Here is a 16,639-nt window from a genome sequence, read left to right on the forward strand (position 1 = left end):
GCTGATCACCAAATTGGTTGAGTTTGTTCTTTCTTCTTTTTTTCCCCCTCTCCTTTCCTCCCATTTTTCTTTTGTCTTTCTTGGTTTCAACCTTTGTCTGTGTTTTTTTTTGCTTTCTGTGGCAGTTTCACGGCTGCCGTTCTTGAAGCACCAGAAACCGTTTCGGTATTCCTTTATTTCTGTACTGTGTGCAGCGAGAATGGATGTGGGGTGGGGGCACCTTCTTTGTCATATGTTCTTTTTCTTCCGATGTATATGATTTGAGAAACCATAATCGCAGTAACGTAACTGCACACATAAAATCAAGAGCTCCGAGACAGTAGCTTACAGTGCGCTCAAACACTTCGTATTAAATACTGATCTGGTGGCTGGCCAAGTTTTCACAAAGTCACAAAAGAATGAAAAGCGTTCTAACTGGATATTTCACGTTGACGTTAACGTCACAACTGTCCTTTTATAAAGCCACTGTAATAACTTTCTGCCAGCATGGTGAATATCAATATAACCATTATCAGAATCACAGCTGACTGTGAAGAAACAATGCAATGAAAAACAGCAAGTAAGAAAGAAAGCGAGAAATATAGAATATATAGAAATAGAGAGAGAGAGAGAGAATCGTATCGTCCATCTTAAACTCACTTCACAGGATATAAATGGAAAAAGGCTGTTGTGGAAAATATCAAAAATATGGACTGAAACATGGCTGCAGACCCCAACAATGTATTCAAATCAATTAAAATAGGACAAGATTCTGCGTACAGTCCTGAATGTTCGCGTGTGAGTTATATCGAGCATTGAAATAATATTTAAAAATAATAGAAACTCGGGTATGAATATATGAAAAATTCAGAATAGTATCTTCATGGGAATCGTTAAAAGTGAGACATGATATGAAATCATGTTGAAGTATCTCTGTTCCTTGGCTTCAAGCACAGGATGGGTCACCCACTGAATGACGATTAAACAAATCCCGTTCCCGTTTTTAGATCGTTGATTCCAAGACGACACTGTTCATACCTTACCCTGATTTAAAAATGCATTGGCACCACAGGTTCACTGACAGAAAAAATGTTTAAATGATATGCCCAGGGGGTTTCACGTTTTATCATAATCTGTTTTATCATGAGTGTTTCACAAACATTTAGCAGAAGTGAAAGATCTCCGGTGTGTCTCAGAATTACATTTTGGCGTGTGCTTTCTGAAAGTCTGATTCTGTGGCATTGTGTCTGGACAAAGATCAGACACAGGTAATTTCGACACATAGCTTTAAAATATAACTTTCTGCATGTTTTTGTCTTCAGCTGCAGACCTGTCAATAATTGTTTTTGCCCTACAGTTTCTAAAGATTTTGATGGTGTGCAACAAAAGTGTAATGTAAAGTGATGTGTTATATATCATTGAAAGTATCTATAGTTTCTAGGCCTTTTCTACAACGTTTACTATGTCACCAAACAAGAAATCAGCATCGCAATCACATTAACAGCACTTCTTGTTCTAATACGAACATCCTATTTAGTTATTTTGAAATATGACACCCGAATGTTTTGAGTGTATCCACTTTTCAAATGTACTGTATAAACTTTAACAAGTTTGCTTCATTATTACTATACTGTGTTCGACCTTCTAGCACATAACCCAAAGGGTTATATTTCCATAGCCCGAAATATTTCTGCATAGATTTCCGGATTGCTCAGTGTTACGGACATACTGAAAGCTATAAAGTAAACTGTTCGTCATGCCTTCCTCATCTTCCATACAATCGCTTCCATTCTTTTCAAGTCATTTACGTCAGACACGGTCAGATGCTTTTAATTTATCAAAATGTACTAGTTAATTAGTGTCGCGATTCCACGATCTGTCAATCCTTTTTTCCTTGCTGTTATCATTGTTTGCGTCTTTGGCTTGGCTGATTAGATGGAAACAAAAGTCAGAATAAATAGATGAAATTAATGAATTGATATGTAAATAAATACAAAAGATACTCTTCATACCATCACACAGACAATGTCTGCAACTATGTACAAATCCTACCCCATGACCCGGTTTTCCTTCTTTTCATTCCTAATTGACTCCATGATTTCTTCCAACAAACACTCACGCAATGTCAAACCAAGTGTATCTAGCACACCATCACTGACTTCCTGATCAGATCCTCTTCTGAATGACAGTTACAATGTTTGTTGGCCTCTACTGTTCTCTCCTTTATTTGGTCCCCCACTGATAATGGTCACCAGGGAGAATTCAATAAAAGCTACAACTCTGGGTGGCCTTCGCTGTGCTTTCCCACTCTCTCCAGCGCTGGCCCCCGCAGCCTTTTCCAGCCGCAGTCACATCCTCAGCCGGAGTCCTGATTTCTATCTATCCCCATCAGCGGTGCCGGCAGCTTCCCTCTCCCTTATCAATCTGCTGTGTGATGGCCGTCATCAAAGCGCCTAATTGCCGGCAGATCAAGCGGGAACAGAGCGCAGAGACAAAAGAAAGCCATCAAGCCAACATGCCCCCCACCCCCACCTCCACCCCACCCTCTCCACCCCAATACCAAACGAAAACAGCGCCCTGGGAAGTCAAGAGAGATCAGTCATGAGTCACAAACGGAGAGCACGTGCTGCCGGAGAGGAGGCAGGGCCAGGCCCCGGCACACTGTGCCTGGCGTCATCGTCTGTGTCATTTTGTCGCTATCACCATGACATCCTGCCATAGCCTGGCCCAGGGAAACCCAATCGCCCTCCCAGACTATGCTAATCAGAAAAGCTTTCCCATGCAATACGATTCTGGGAGGAATCGGAGAAGACGGTGAAAGAAAAATCCCTAAACGGAGACCTGATTGAGTTCAGGCCTAACAGAAAGTGTAGAGTTCAGAAATGGGTCAGTGCTAGCATTGCATTACTCATCGGCACGGACAATCAAGGCAATAAACAGCTGGACGATCGTCATGATCTTGTCGCCAGGACAAAGTGGCGGGGAATCTGTCAAATGAATTTTCAGAAAACTGAGCAGTCACGGACACGATGAGCTGCAACACTGAACCAGATTAATAATAAAACCGGAAAAATGAACAGGGGACACAAATTATCCTAAGTTTCACTGTGCGCGTGTGAAAAATTAATTGCAAAGAACATTGTACGTGTGCGCTTGTTTTCGCACAAACGCACACGCTTCTGGATCCAGGCAACTGATAATTATTAACAGTCGTAAAATACATCATGTTATCTTTGAACGCCGATGATGGCCTCATGCACAAAACTAGATTGTCTGGAAACAATAAGAACCCAAGGGGTGAGCAAATCATTTATTCAACCAATGAAAATGACACGGACCAACATTACCGGAGAGGGAACAGGGGCAGACAGAATGACAGATGTCGGGAGGTGGGGGAGGTGCAGGATGCAGAAATAAAACTGGAGGGCGTGAATAGTCTGAAAAATAAAGTAATGTGACAATTAATAAGGATAGGTATGTCTAACAGCGAACGATCCAGTCGAAGCGACCAGCTCAACGTGTGTATTGTAAAGACAACATGTCCGATAGTCAAACGTAGTGTTTTTTTGTTTTTGTTGGATTTCTCCGACCGGTTGCACCAGGAAAGGTTCATCTGCTCACTCATTTCTACGTTTTGTCCACATTTGAAATAGCACGGGTGTCAGAAGGTAAATGCGAACGGGCAAGTCTAATTGCAAACGATGGCTTTGGGAACATGTAGACAATTAAAACAGAAGCAGGTCTTTAACTCATTAGACATGACATATTATTGGAACATCACACCAGACTGTTGTATTGTTGGTTTTGATCACACATGCACACAAACACACAAACAGACATTTTAGCGCGCACACACACACACACCACACTGCACACAAACACACCCTTTTCAGAGTGCTTAGTAACTGTGCAGCATCGTTCGCAAATAGACACATCAAAATATCCTCTGGTCTAATTACAAACGACACTATTTTGCAGATTACTGTCACAGCTGACGTTCTGATCTGTCACCAATATGCTTTCTTAAATTCTCCAAGCACTGATAATGCGCATTCAAGATATCCAATCAAATCAACTATTTTAAAGTGTGTCAAAGTTCAAGTCCTACAACTTGCTTCCCTTGACTTCAGGATTTCGAGAGCACGTTTGTAACCTTGGTCGGCAGTGGTGCGCGAAGAGAAGAAACAGCGCGGAAATAGCCAGAAAAAGCTGATGTTTGACTTGTTCTTGGAAATGGATATTCATAAAGGTATTAGAAAAAGGTCGAAGCAGACGTCGAATTGTGAAACGCAACCGTTAAGAACGCTTCCACGTCGGGCGGTATACGAATCGTTCGCGATTACACGCTGTTCGCAATTATACCTACCCTGCGCTTACATTTGTATGACAATAGTAATTAGTCTGATCCAACCCAGTACGCTTTACTTTAAAGCCTGCTGCGTATCAACCTAAAAGTTTATATTAGTTTTCTTTGCTTTCTTTTAATTTCAATCACGTTAATTAGATTTTGATTAAATGTGCCTTTTTCCCAAGAATTTGATTCGTTTTGTGCATTATTTTCATTTCCTTTCTTTTCTTTCCATGTTAACATTTATTGTATTTCATTCGAAGGATTCTGAATCCATCACATGTCTCCTCGAGGAGAGGACACTGGTGGTGGTGAAAACAACGTGGGGTCTTTTACGTTGTATTTCATGCTGGTTTGCAATAAAACAAGAACTCACACACACACACACACACACACACACACACACACACACAAACGCGCGCGCGCTCGCGCGTAGCAATCAATTTCTTTTTTTTTTTAATCATCTGCACAAAGGTAAAGATGACAAAACTTCACAGGAAAAAGACATACAAACAAAAGCAGAGTGACAAAACATTCAGAAACTATGTTTCAAGTACATACGCAGGCAACAAAGTACAAAAGACCGAAAAGCCACAACAAAAATATACAACAAACAAGAGTCACATCAGTGAACGACTCAACACCAGACGTTACCCCAAAAGGACACACAAACACACTTTCCACTCACCGGAACACGTGGGAACACTGGTGCTTCAGGTTGCGGATACCACCGGAAACGTAGATGCGGCCACTGAGCGTACAGGAAGCGTGGTCTGCGCGTGCGTGGGGCAAGGGAGCCACTTCCGTCCAGCGGTCAGCCACTGAGTCCGTCACCTAGTGATATTTCGTCTCTCCGTCTGAAAAATAAAATGTAAGCAAATAAGACTCATATCCTGCTGTATTCGCTTTCCATAAAAAACGGGGAGACGAGTCAAAAATCAGTCTTGAATTTATTAAAAAATTTTTTTTTAACAGAAACGAATCAGCGCACGGCAATGATACCAACACACAAGCTTCGTGTACGACGTAATTACGCCCCCTTTCAGGCTTGTGAGGACATGGTAAGCTAGCGATGGTTGAAACTGGAGAAGAAGAAAAAATTATGAATGATGTTTGGGTACTTTTTCAAATCAAAATTCCTTATTTCACTTATTTGGTAGAGAGAAAGTTATTGGGAAGTTAGGGTGAAGATGGGGGTGTATCCATGCCTCCATCGTTAAACGTAACACCCATGCAACAATATTTCAAGTACTGACAAATTTGAAGGTAGTACTTTATTAATTTTTTTTTTAAGAAAGAAAAAAAAGTCAGCAGCGAACCCAAACACCGTTGTTTTCTTTGCGACACTTCTGACAATGACAGGGTTTTTTGTTTGTTTTTTTTTTTTTTGTTTTTTTTTTTTTTTGTTTTGCTTTTTTTGTTTTTGTTTTGTATAATGAATCAACCCCGACAATGAAAATAAAAAAGTGAAATGAGATAGCTGGTCATTAACATAATAATCAATATCGATGTCTTTTCTCTTTTTTTTTTTTTTTTTTTTTTTTTGGTATACGACTGACAACATTTCGTAGTTTTCTTTAGGATATTATCCGCCTTTGATACACCTCACTTTTTTAAAACGTTAATTCTATGTGCTAATAAAGTGTCTTTATCCTCAACAGCAGAAATGCTCACTTATTACTTCTCATTGTGGCGTTCATCTTGCTTTTGAACTCACAATGATACCTGTCATCTTCTTTTCCAGATATTGTCAAAGTTCTCTGTTATTCTTTTTTCTTTTTGTGATGATTTTGTGCCATATTCGTTTAGGGGATAAGATAACATCCAGTTCTGTAATACACCTGTTTTGGATTTTCAGTTTCGATCTTTGTTGGTCTTTTCTTCTTTTTTTTCTTTTTTTTTTCTCCGCTACTGCTGAATGATAGAATATGCGCTCTTATTTCAGTACGAAGAATATCATTTAGTTATGATTTAATTTCTTGAATGGTGCGTGCATAAGTGCACACACGCACACACACACACACACACACACACACACACACACACACACACACACACACACGTGTCTGTGTGTGTTTGTGTGTGTGTGTGTGTGTGTGTGTGTGTGAGAGAGAGAGAGAGAGAGAGAGAGAGAGAACAACAGAAACAGAAACGGAGAGACAGAGAAAGAGACAGACACAGAGCGTCAGAGAGACTGAGAGAGAATTGTTTAACTGTAGCCCATTTTAACAGAACAAGTGGGGGAACATGCAGACTGTGCAACAAGCGAGAGAAACGGAAATGAGGCGAGTGAGCGATCATCAGTGCACATCCATCCCTCACACCTCCACACGGGGGCCATTGCGCACGGCTGTCCACAGCCTTGTTCCCGTTCTCAGCGACTGGTTACCGGCACACGTGCACCCTGGCGCTTCTTTGATCACAAATATTCGTTTGTGGCGAGTGCCTTTAGCAACTGTGTGTTTCGTTGTTGTTTTTCGTGTGTGTGTGTGTGTTGTGTGTGTGTGTGTTCTCTTAAAAGGTGAGACTGGTGCAGATGAACTGTGTTTGTTTGTGTGTGTGTGTGTGTGTGTGTGTGTGTATGTTCGTATGCGTGTGGAGTGCATAACAGTGTATGCACACGTGCGCGTGCATACTTCAAAGGATGTGTTTTCTGTTGCAGTGGTTGCATGAATGTTTTCAATTCTTTGGGGGGGTTTGTTTTTTTGTAATGCAGCGTGAACTGGTGTGCACTCGGTCGCGTGCTGTTGTTCACGTGCTGTCGCTGGTGAATGCAGTGTCGTGGTGTAATCTTTCCCAGTTGGTTTTTTTTCATGCATTGATTAGGTATCTGTCCAATCGCTGGACTTTAGTTGATTAGTTGTTGTTGTTGTTGTTGTTGTTGTTGCACTCATTATGTTGTACATTTGCTCATTTTGTACATGTTTGCTCATGTTTACGTGCACGTGTGTGAAAGTCAGATCTGAATACCTACTTAGACCAAAGTTCTTGAAGTGCTCAACACATTTTCCAAGTTAAAATCAGTCTGCTTATTGATGAGTCTGTGACGTATTGTTGTTCTTTTAACAGCTTTCTACTACAGAAACACAGGAACTTTCACAAACTCAACTCCTAAAAAATCCGTTAGTGACATGAGTGTAACTCTAGCATGGTTAACCACCCACCCCCAACTCACCCCCACTTCTCGTCTTCTTGATTCCTGGAGCAGAGAAATTGCTAAATCCTGGCAATAGATTTGCAGGCGATGGAGGAAATTATCCCAAGGGGATGAAAACTGACATCCAAAACCATGTCAATGGTCAACAGGGTGGAAGCTGTCAGCGTTGATACTTCCACGAAAGGAAACAAGTGACAGGAGATCCAGGGATTCAGCCTGCACGTGAAACACCTTGAGCGAGAGAGGCACTGGACTCTTCACGACTCTGTGACACATACTGCAAAAATACTGTGCATGGGCAACATCACATTCCCCATACAACACTCCTGACCACACAAGTCATTCGATTACGTCTGTTATGTTTTACAGAAAGGGTGGAGTGATTTGTAAAGTACGACTTTGATCGGAGAGACTTCCGCTCGTTTAAAAAAAAAAAAAAAAAAAAAAAAAAAAAATATATATATATATATATATATATATATATATATATATACATACATATATACATATATATATTTTTTCCCCCCTTCAATGTTCCCTTGGGGGTACGAGACGTTATCGTGCTTGCTTTAAAAAGAAAAAAAGAAAAAAAGAAAAAAGACACAACGACAACGACAACAACAACAAAAAAAGACAAAAGATAAAAAGGTAATGGAAGCTAAAGACGTAACTCTGCTTTTCATAACGCGAACGTAAAACGAAGCAAATACATCCTATAAGGTTCGTAGAACCTGTGAGCAGAAACCCGGTGTTCGCCTTCTCCTCCCCACCCCCTCCCAACACACACACCCGCCTCCTCCTCCTTCTTCTTCTTCTGCTGCATCTTCTTCTGCGTCTTCTTTTTCTTCTTCGCCATAACGGCAGTTTTTGTGTTAAGAATTCCACTGTATAAAAGAAGCAACCAAAGCGAGCCTTGCGGTTGGCCTGGAAACTCTTCGTCCTTCTTAGTTCACAAGAACAAAGCTTAGAAAACAGGAGACAAAAAAACAAGGGACGATTAAGTATCTCTTGTGTATCAAATCGGCTTGCACTGCCCCACTGCCAATGAGGAATGCTGATCAGAGCCGCTGGTGGCATTTTCGCTTCCTTAAAAAAACATTTTTTTCCTTACTGGAAGCGGTCTTATCGTTTAGAAAGTTTATCAAGGTTGCACGCTTAAAAAATATCTACGGTGTGCAAAGAAAGGTGGGTTGTTGTTTTTTTTAGTGGCTGGTTGGCCTTTTTTTTCTTTTTTCTTTTTACCTTGACGTAAAAAACGCGTGTGGGAATGACCATGTGCCGGGTATTAAGGAAGATCGAAATGGTTGAGGGTAAAACAGAAAAAAGTGCTCAAGCGTGGTGTGTGTAACAAAGCATCAAAGCTGCGGTTGATCATTTACATCCCTTGACGTTGTGGGGGGAAGGGGGGGAGGGGGGGGAAGGGGGGTGAATGGGGGGACTTGGGGTGTGTGTGTGTGTGGGGGGGGGGGGGTGGCAGGGGGGGAATGGGGGGGGGACTTGGGTGTGTGTGTGTGTGTGTGTGTGTGTGTGTGTGTGTGTGTGTTCGCGTGCGCACAAGCGCGAGTATATTAGTGTTTGTGAAGGTTTCAAAAAAACAATTGACAGGCAATGTGATTACGCGCCCGGAAATGTGTGAATACAGATTTGTCTGTAATTTCAGTGGCTGTCATGTCGCCATTTGGCCCCATGTGACTCATCTCTCTCTCTCTCTCTCTCTCTCTCTCTCTCTCTCCTAAAACAATAGACGGGGGGAAAAGAAAAACAACCCCAAAACAAAACATACCGGTGAAGTTCAACGGACAACAAAAACATACCCGAGGGCTCTCAAGCAAACAATTACCAAACGCTCAGATTTTCCCTTTAGCACCGTTCATGGTATGCTAGCCTTCCACTGCATAATTGAAACGCTTTCCCAGGGTGGGGGGACCCCGTGTGCCTGATTGTGCCTGCCTCTTGCACAGGCATAAAGTGAGACGACGTGATGACAGAGGCATCTGTTGACTTCAAGCCTGTTGGCAGGCGTTCCGAAACTCTTCAACGATCCCGCTCCCCCCCTCCCCCCCCCCCTCTCTCTCTCTCTCTATCAACACCCCCACCCCCTGCCCTTCCTCCCTCTACGTATGAATGAAACCAGTGAGTCAGATCACAGGCTCGCAACAATTGGGAAGAAAATCTCATTATTTGCCCGGGCGAAGCCAGGACAAGGTCTTGATGAATCATTTTCCACAATTGGATTAGATCTCGTAACTGTTGTCTCCTCACTGTTTGCGCCAACACAGGCAAGAATCCGATGACGCATTTTTTTTGTGTGTGTGCCGGCGGGGCAGGGGTGTGTGTGTCTTTTGAGTGGCCTGATGATGAATGTTTAATGCCCTGTTGCTGCGATTCCTGCCGTATCTGTGACGCCATGCTTGGTTGAGCTTCCGGGAAAAAAAAGATCCACGGCTTTCGATTGGTTCAGCACCGCTGAGGATCGCAGCCCACATTGCCGGAGGAGGATTGATGGGTTTTCTATCGCCGCTCTTTCTTCACGCTTCTTTCAGCGTCTCTAGACTGCTGTGGAAAGGTGTCCTTGTGGCTGGTAGAGCGTTCTGTAACTGAAGGAAGGGACCTCCACAGATTTATGTGTGTGTGGGGTGGGGGAGGAGGGGGGTGCGGGGGGTGAAGGGAGAAGGGGGAGTTCTGCTTCCACAGAATGGTGTGGAAAGGTGTCCTGTCTCTTTGGAAAGATGTCCTTGGGGTTGGTAGAGCGTTCTGTTACTGAAGGGAGGGACTTCCACTGATTTATGTTGGGGGTGGGGGCTTAGTTTAGCTTCCATCCATTGGTGTGGACAGGTGTCCTGTCTCTGCTGATTGCTGAAGAAAGGTGTTCTTATGGGCAGAGCAGAAGAGAATGGAACTGAAGGTTCGAACCTTGAAAAATAATTGATCAATGATACGAGAAAGTGAGGGGGACGACAGAGAAAGTGAGAGAAAGAGTCTTGGGTGTGTGTGGATGAGACAGAAACTGACGGACAAACAAATGCACAAAAAATTGCCGGTAAAATAAAATTTCCTGAGTTTAGGGCGCGTCTTGACCAAACTACACTAGTGAAACAATAAGAATATAGCTCCCCACTTAGAACAGACCTTGCTGTGGCGCTACGATCGACAGGATCCGACACAACACGGCAGGGATACGACGCGAAATGACGCGATACTAATACCATAGGACATGTCTGTGGACAATAAAATGGTCCAGGGCGAGTCTGTTTGAATGCGCCTTTCATCCCATAATATAGATCCGGAGTGCTGCTTCGTGATTCGTCGTGTTCGTTTGAGTGGGCGGGCCCGTGTCTGTCGAATTAATTTAGCGTGCTTATAGCACCTAACGACCCAAACAAATGGGAAGGGAAATATGGGGATTCGAAACGAAATCCTTATAAAAGCATAACAATGTCACCATTTAGTCTGATCTCGGTAGTTAATACTAATCACGTCATTTTGTTACGACTAATCACGTCATTTATCGGTAACTCTGACGTCACTCACCCATGACATAAACGATTCCATCCAGCGCCTCCACAGCAAAGAGGCACCTGGCGAGTTTGAGCGGTTTGGCTTCCGACCATTGGTTGAGTCGTGGGGTCGAATTTCCAAACGCCCGCCATGAAGTTGCCATGGTTCCATGCAGTCTTTCCCGCCCATCAGGTACAGGCAGTTGCTGTGCATCACGGGCCGGTAACCCACGAGGTCTTTGATCTTGGCAAAAACAATACATCACATGATATTATATTGCCTTCGTGTGTGTGTGTGTGAGAGAGAGAGAGGGGGAGAGGGCGTGGGTGTTGTGCTGTGTACACAAATATGCGTCATATCAAAACGTATGCACACAGAGGCAGACGGAGGGAGCGAAGGAGGAGGTTGCATGGGGAGATAAAGAAAGTAAAAGGCACAACAGTAATAATGGTGAAGAACACAGACACGTGAGAAGATATATTCATAACATCTCTCCCTCTTCCTCCCTCCCGCCCTTCCCCCCCTCCTACCCCCCCCCCCACCCCCGCCCCCCAGGACCCCGTCCCCCTCCTCTCTCTCCCTCTTCCTTCCTCTCCCCCCCCAAGACCCCCCTTCCCCCCTCTCTCTGTCACAGACAGACTGATATATCTCACACACATACACACACCTAATTTCTCTTTCTCTCACCTGCTTACATTGATACACTCACACACTGACAGGTACAAGCTGACATACATGGCATAATAACAATGATGATAATAATAAGAAGAAGTAATAACAATGATAAATAATGATGATATGATGATAATACATATTTTACATACATACATACATACATACATACATAAATAGAAGAAGTCCTTATAACAATAATAATGATGATAATAATACATACGTACATATTACATACATATATACATGATAAACAAAAACAACAACGCAATAGCAATGGAAAACAGGAAGACATCACCCCCTCCCTCACACAACCCCTACATACCTTATCAAAGTTGGTGTTCATTTTGGGGAAGTCTTGAGACCCCACCCCCACCCCCCCTCACACACACAACCCATTCCGACCTTGTTAAAATTGATGGTGTTCACCTTGGGGAACTGTCTGGAGGGAACAATGAGATCGATCATGAAGCAGTGCACCTTGGGGCTGCCCCGCGTGGCACGGTCAAAAATACGAACAGGAACTCGAACATCCCCAGCCCGGCAGAGGGCGCTGCAAACCGCGAGCGGCTGCATGCTCAGCGGCATGTCCGCCATGTCGAAATCCATGAACTCTGTGTAGGTGGTCGTAATACGGGGAAAGTTGTCTGTTTTGTTGTTGTTGTTGTTTCTTTTTTTTTTTTTTTTAGATCTGATTCTTTATTACCATCGCTTTGTCGTGATTTTTTGGCTGCGTGGAATCAGTGGAGTAAAGCCTAGTTTATTCGTTTTTTTTTTTTTTAGAAATGTTGTTGGGATTGTACATTCGTCCCTGAGAAGGGAACTCTGAAAAAAGAAAAGAAAATACACGAAAGATCGTTATTACTATTATCATTGTTATTATTATTATTACTATCATCATCATTATCATTATTATCATTATTATTATTCAAAGAAACTGTCATTGTTTTAATCTTTCTCCCTCCCCATCTCTATCTGTTTGTCTGTCTGTCTATCTGTTTGTATTTATATGTCTATGTATCTTTCTTTTTCTCCATTTTTAAAATATTTTTCTTGACAAATAAAATGTAAGCCTACGAATGTCATATCTGACCAACAGTTACAGTGTGTACAAGATGAAGAACAATGATCATTTTCATATCGAGACCATTACACAATGCAGTTCTGACTGATCTTCCTGTCTTTCGTTCACTAGCAAAAAACAATAATAATTTCTTTTCTAGATCAGAAAAAAAAAATCGACACACCGCCTTTACCTCCTGGAAAATTAGTGTCGCACACACCGCAGCGCTGTACACACAGACATACAGTAAAGCACTCTGCACACAGACTTACAGTAAAGCACTCTGCACACAGACTTACAGTAAAACAGTATACACACACACTTGCAGTAAAAATGAACCCCTCTCACTGCAACCAGCAGTATTATTTCCCATCTCTGACATTAGCAGCTTGAAAAAAAGTTTTTATTTCCCATTTGAAAGAATCTGAGTTAACTTTCCTTCCTTTGTTCATAATGTTTGACGGCAACAGTAACAAAATGCCGCCTATGCCTGGAAAGGTTACGAATGAAAATGGTGCCTGATAAGTGAACGCTTAATTATCCTCCTATCTAAAGCCCACAACAAGGGTGGATTATAATATGCATAAGTCTCTTAAATAAAATTTAAAAAAATTCGAAAAAAGTGGAGTGGGGGAGATAGGCATTTCTAAAAGATACCCCTTATCGTTTGCAAGTCTTAATTTGCTTCGTTAAAAAAGGGGTTAACCATTTCATTTTGTTTGGTAAATTAATAACTAGCACAAACCGCACAAAATCCGATGCAAAGCTGTCTTTTCCATAAAGTCAGTTTTTACATTTGCTGTGACAGCTTAATCATTAAACATCATTGAGTAACGGCATCTGGGCGACAGCCTGTGGGTGCAACAGGAAATTTGATGCAAAATATATTGCAGCGACTTCTGAGCATGTCAGAGGTTGTCTTGGAGATAAGAAACCACTGAATATAAAACAGTTTCTAATAACCGCGCGCGTGTTCTTGCAGAGAGAAGGAGACGGGTGGGACGAGAGAGAGAGAGAAAGGGGTATATAGGCTATATATGGTCTATTGTTCTTTGTGTGTAGGCTGGTTAGTTGTTGTTGTTTTTGTTCTCTTTTGTTGTTGTTGTTGGTGGTTAGCTGCTAGACAGACTAGTTGCCTGGTTGATAGGCTGGTTGGTTCAAATGAGTGGATAAACAAAGTGTTGGTTTCTTCTTCTTCGCTGTACGCAGCCCTGATCAACATGCTATTGATTATTTTGCCGCGAAACTGGGGTTTCGGCCACTTCTGCCCAAACTGAAATAGAAGATTAAAAGTAGAATCAGCCATATTGTTTAAAGTCTAAGACTAAAGTCATAGACATTCCATAACGCAACGTGTTCAAAGAATACCTTGTAAAATGTCACCTTGTAAAAACTACTTGATGTGTTAAAAAACAACAACAACAACAAAACGGAAAAAAACAAACAAACAAAAAAACAACAACAAATGTTCAAAACCAATTTGATTCCAAATCAACAGCGTATTTGGAAAGAAATAAAGATTCCAAAAATATTCTTATCTGCTTCATGCATGCTCACTCTCTTGATTCCTGATAGTTCATTCGCTCGCTATCTCATTCGCTATTTTTTGTGAAGAGAATCCAAGATTCAAACGGGCAGACGAAGACAAAAGACGCCTGTCTCTAACGAAACGCATCATTCCCCATGCAGCAACACACAACAGTTCATCAACAATCCCGCAAAGAAAGGGGAAACAAAACCAAAAAAAAAAAAAGAAAGAGAGAGAGAAAGAAAAAAAGAAGAATATTGTTGTATTGCAAATGCAGTCCCACGCGACTCCAAAAAACTGGACATTTTCAAACAGGATTCCGCTTTCTTCTCAGGGGAGATAAAGCATATTGGCATCCGAGAGAAATGGAGACAGGGGAAAGGGCTGCGCCGGGGGAAGCCGAAAGCAAATTTGACAGAGCGAGGCCTTCGGAGCTATCCGTTATCAAAACCAAACATTCTTTGAGAGCCCTCCCCTCCGTTCCTCTCCCACCCTCATACACTTAAAGATCCATGCCCCCATCAAACTCCCACGGTTTGTAAAACACTATGACTGGGCTCCTCCAGAGAGTAACACGCCCTTGGGGACACAGAAACTGGTGACGTCATAACATGTTGCATGAAACGACTTGACCCTTAGAATGCGTTTGCGATTAGTCACAGGACCCAGCGGAGGGAGGAGGCGGAGGGTGTGTGTGTGGGAGGGGGTGAGGGGGTGGGGCTGAGAAAACATCGCTCTGAATCTCGCTTTCTCTTTTTTCTGTTTTCATTTCTTTCTCTCTCTCTCCCCCCCCCCCCCCCTCCCTTGCACTGCGGATTTTGAAGGAAAGAGAGAATGAGCAAACAGCAGACGGGAAGTGGGAGACAGAGACAGAGAGACAGGGAGACACAGAGACTGGGAGAATAAATGGAACGGACAGGAATGTGAGAGCAAAAACTTGGCATCAAGTGCACGTAATAATGACACCCGAAGGAACTGAAAAACTGTATTAAACAGATACAGACATACAACTTGTGCCCAAGCACTAATCCTGCAAAAGTGAGCTGCCTGCATAAACTTACTTCCGTCCTGCCTGCCTGCCTGAAAGAATGGACTAATTATCAAACAAAGGGTTGAATAGTTAATATTTGTTCTGAAACATAGTTTTACATGGAAGTTAGAACTGTAGACAACATAAGACCGATCGCAAGAAAGAAAAAAAAGAGAGAATACTATCATTTACTGAAACTCACTTCCCTGAAGAGAATCAATACAGTACCTATTCTGATGTCAACGGAGTTATGTGGTAGGGTAACTGTCATTGTTTGTCTGCTAATCATTGCCGTGTAGTTATGTGGTAGGGTAACTGTCATTGTTTGTCTGCTAATCATTGCCGTGTAGTTATGTGGTAGGGTAACTGTCATTGTTTGTCTGCTAATCATTGCCGTGTAGTTATGTGGTAGGGTAACTGTCATTGTTTGTCTGCTAGTCATTGCCGTGTTTATAAGCACTTTTGCACAGCTGTTCGTAAATATTTGAGTTTGAGTTTTATTCGTGTAGATTCTAGACAGTTTATTGTTTATTATATATATATATATATATATGTGTGTGTGTGTGTGTGTGTGTGTGTATAATATGTGTGTGTGTGTGTGTGTGTGTGTGTGTGTGTGTGTGTAAACATGCTATATACAATATGTTATTGCAATAAACACAAATACAGCAATGCACAGAAAGTTTGCACAACAAGCACGTGTATCTTAATCCTAAAGATGTAAATAGTTCTCAGGTCATAACAACTGTCATAACACATCACAGAAAAAGGAGGTGGTGGCTGGTTTGATGATTTTGACTCTGCCAGAAGTAAAGGACAGAAAAAGAAAATAACCACCTTCAAAGCTTCTTGTCCCACCGTGAATCCCAACTCGACCTGTGTGTCTGTTCAGACAGCTGAAAGCACTGAGTGACAGTGAAAAACTGAGGTGAAAGCATGGCGTATTGTTAGCTGTTTTTGGTGTTGTTGTTGTTGTATAGATACATATCCAGTTACAAAGAAAAGAAAAAACCAAACCCTCACATCTCACACACACTGGACACCCAGCTTGTTTCTAGGACCTTTACGAAAGAGGTGGAGCATGTAATAGTCGTGTCATAGGTATTTCTACCTTTGGTGGGGCGGGGGCGATGAGCGTTAGGTGAAGGAAAAACATTTTTAAAGCGGAGGCAATACGTATTCTCGTGACATGTATGGGATGAATCGGTCATAAAGACAAAAAGTAGCTACTGAAAAACACCTAAACACAAAAAGTAACTTTTTACTTATCTAAAAAAAACACAGAAATAAAAAAGTAACTTTTCAACAACAGAAAATGGAACACCAATCTAACTTTTGTCTCAGTTTCTTCCCGCTTGCGGACG

At 42.1% G+C, this 16,639-nt stretch overlaps 1 protein-coding gene across 1 annotated transcript in view; it reads right to left on the minus strand.

The window, feature by feature from the left end:
- Positions 1–12,240, minus strand: part of LOC143281670 (uncharacterized) — a 105,500-nt gene extending 93,260 nt beyond the window's left edge. The window contains exons 1-3 of the mRNA XM_076586917.1: positions 12,084–12,240; positions 11,016–11,225; positions 5,016–5,184 (exon numbers count right to left, since the gene is read on the minus strand). Coding sequence (XP_076443032.1) covers positions 5,158–5,184; positions 11,016–11,225; positions 12,084–12,230 — 384 coding nt within the window. The 5' untranslated portion in view covers positions 12,231–12,240 and the 3' untranslated portion in view covers positions 5,016–5,157. The remainder of the gene's footprint in view (positions 1–5,015; positions 5,185–11,015; positions 11,226–12,083) is intronic.
- Positions 12,241–16,639: the final 4,399 nt, after the last annotated feature.

The sequence above is a fragment of the Babylonia areolata genome, chromosome 4, assembly GCF_041734735.1.
Source record: "Babylonia areolata isolate BAREFJ2019XMU chromosome 4, ASM4173473v1, whole genome shotgun sequence".
Taxonomy (NCBI): Eukaryota; Metazoa; Mollusca; class Gastropoda; order Neogastropoda; family Buccinidae; genus Babylonia; species Babylonia areolata.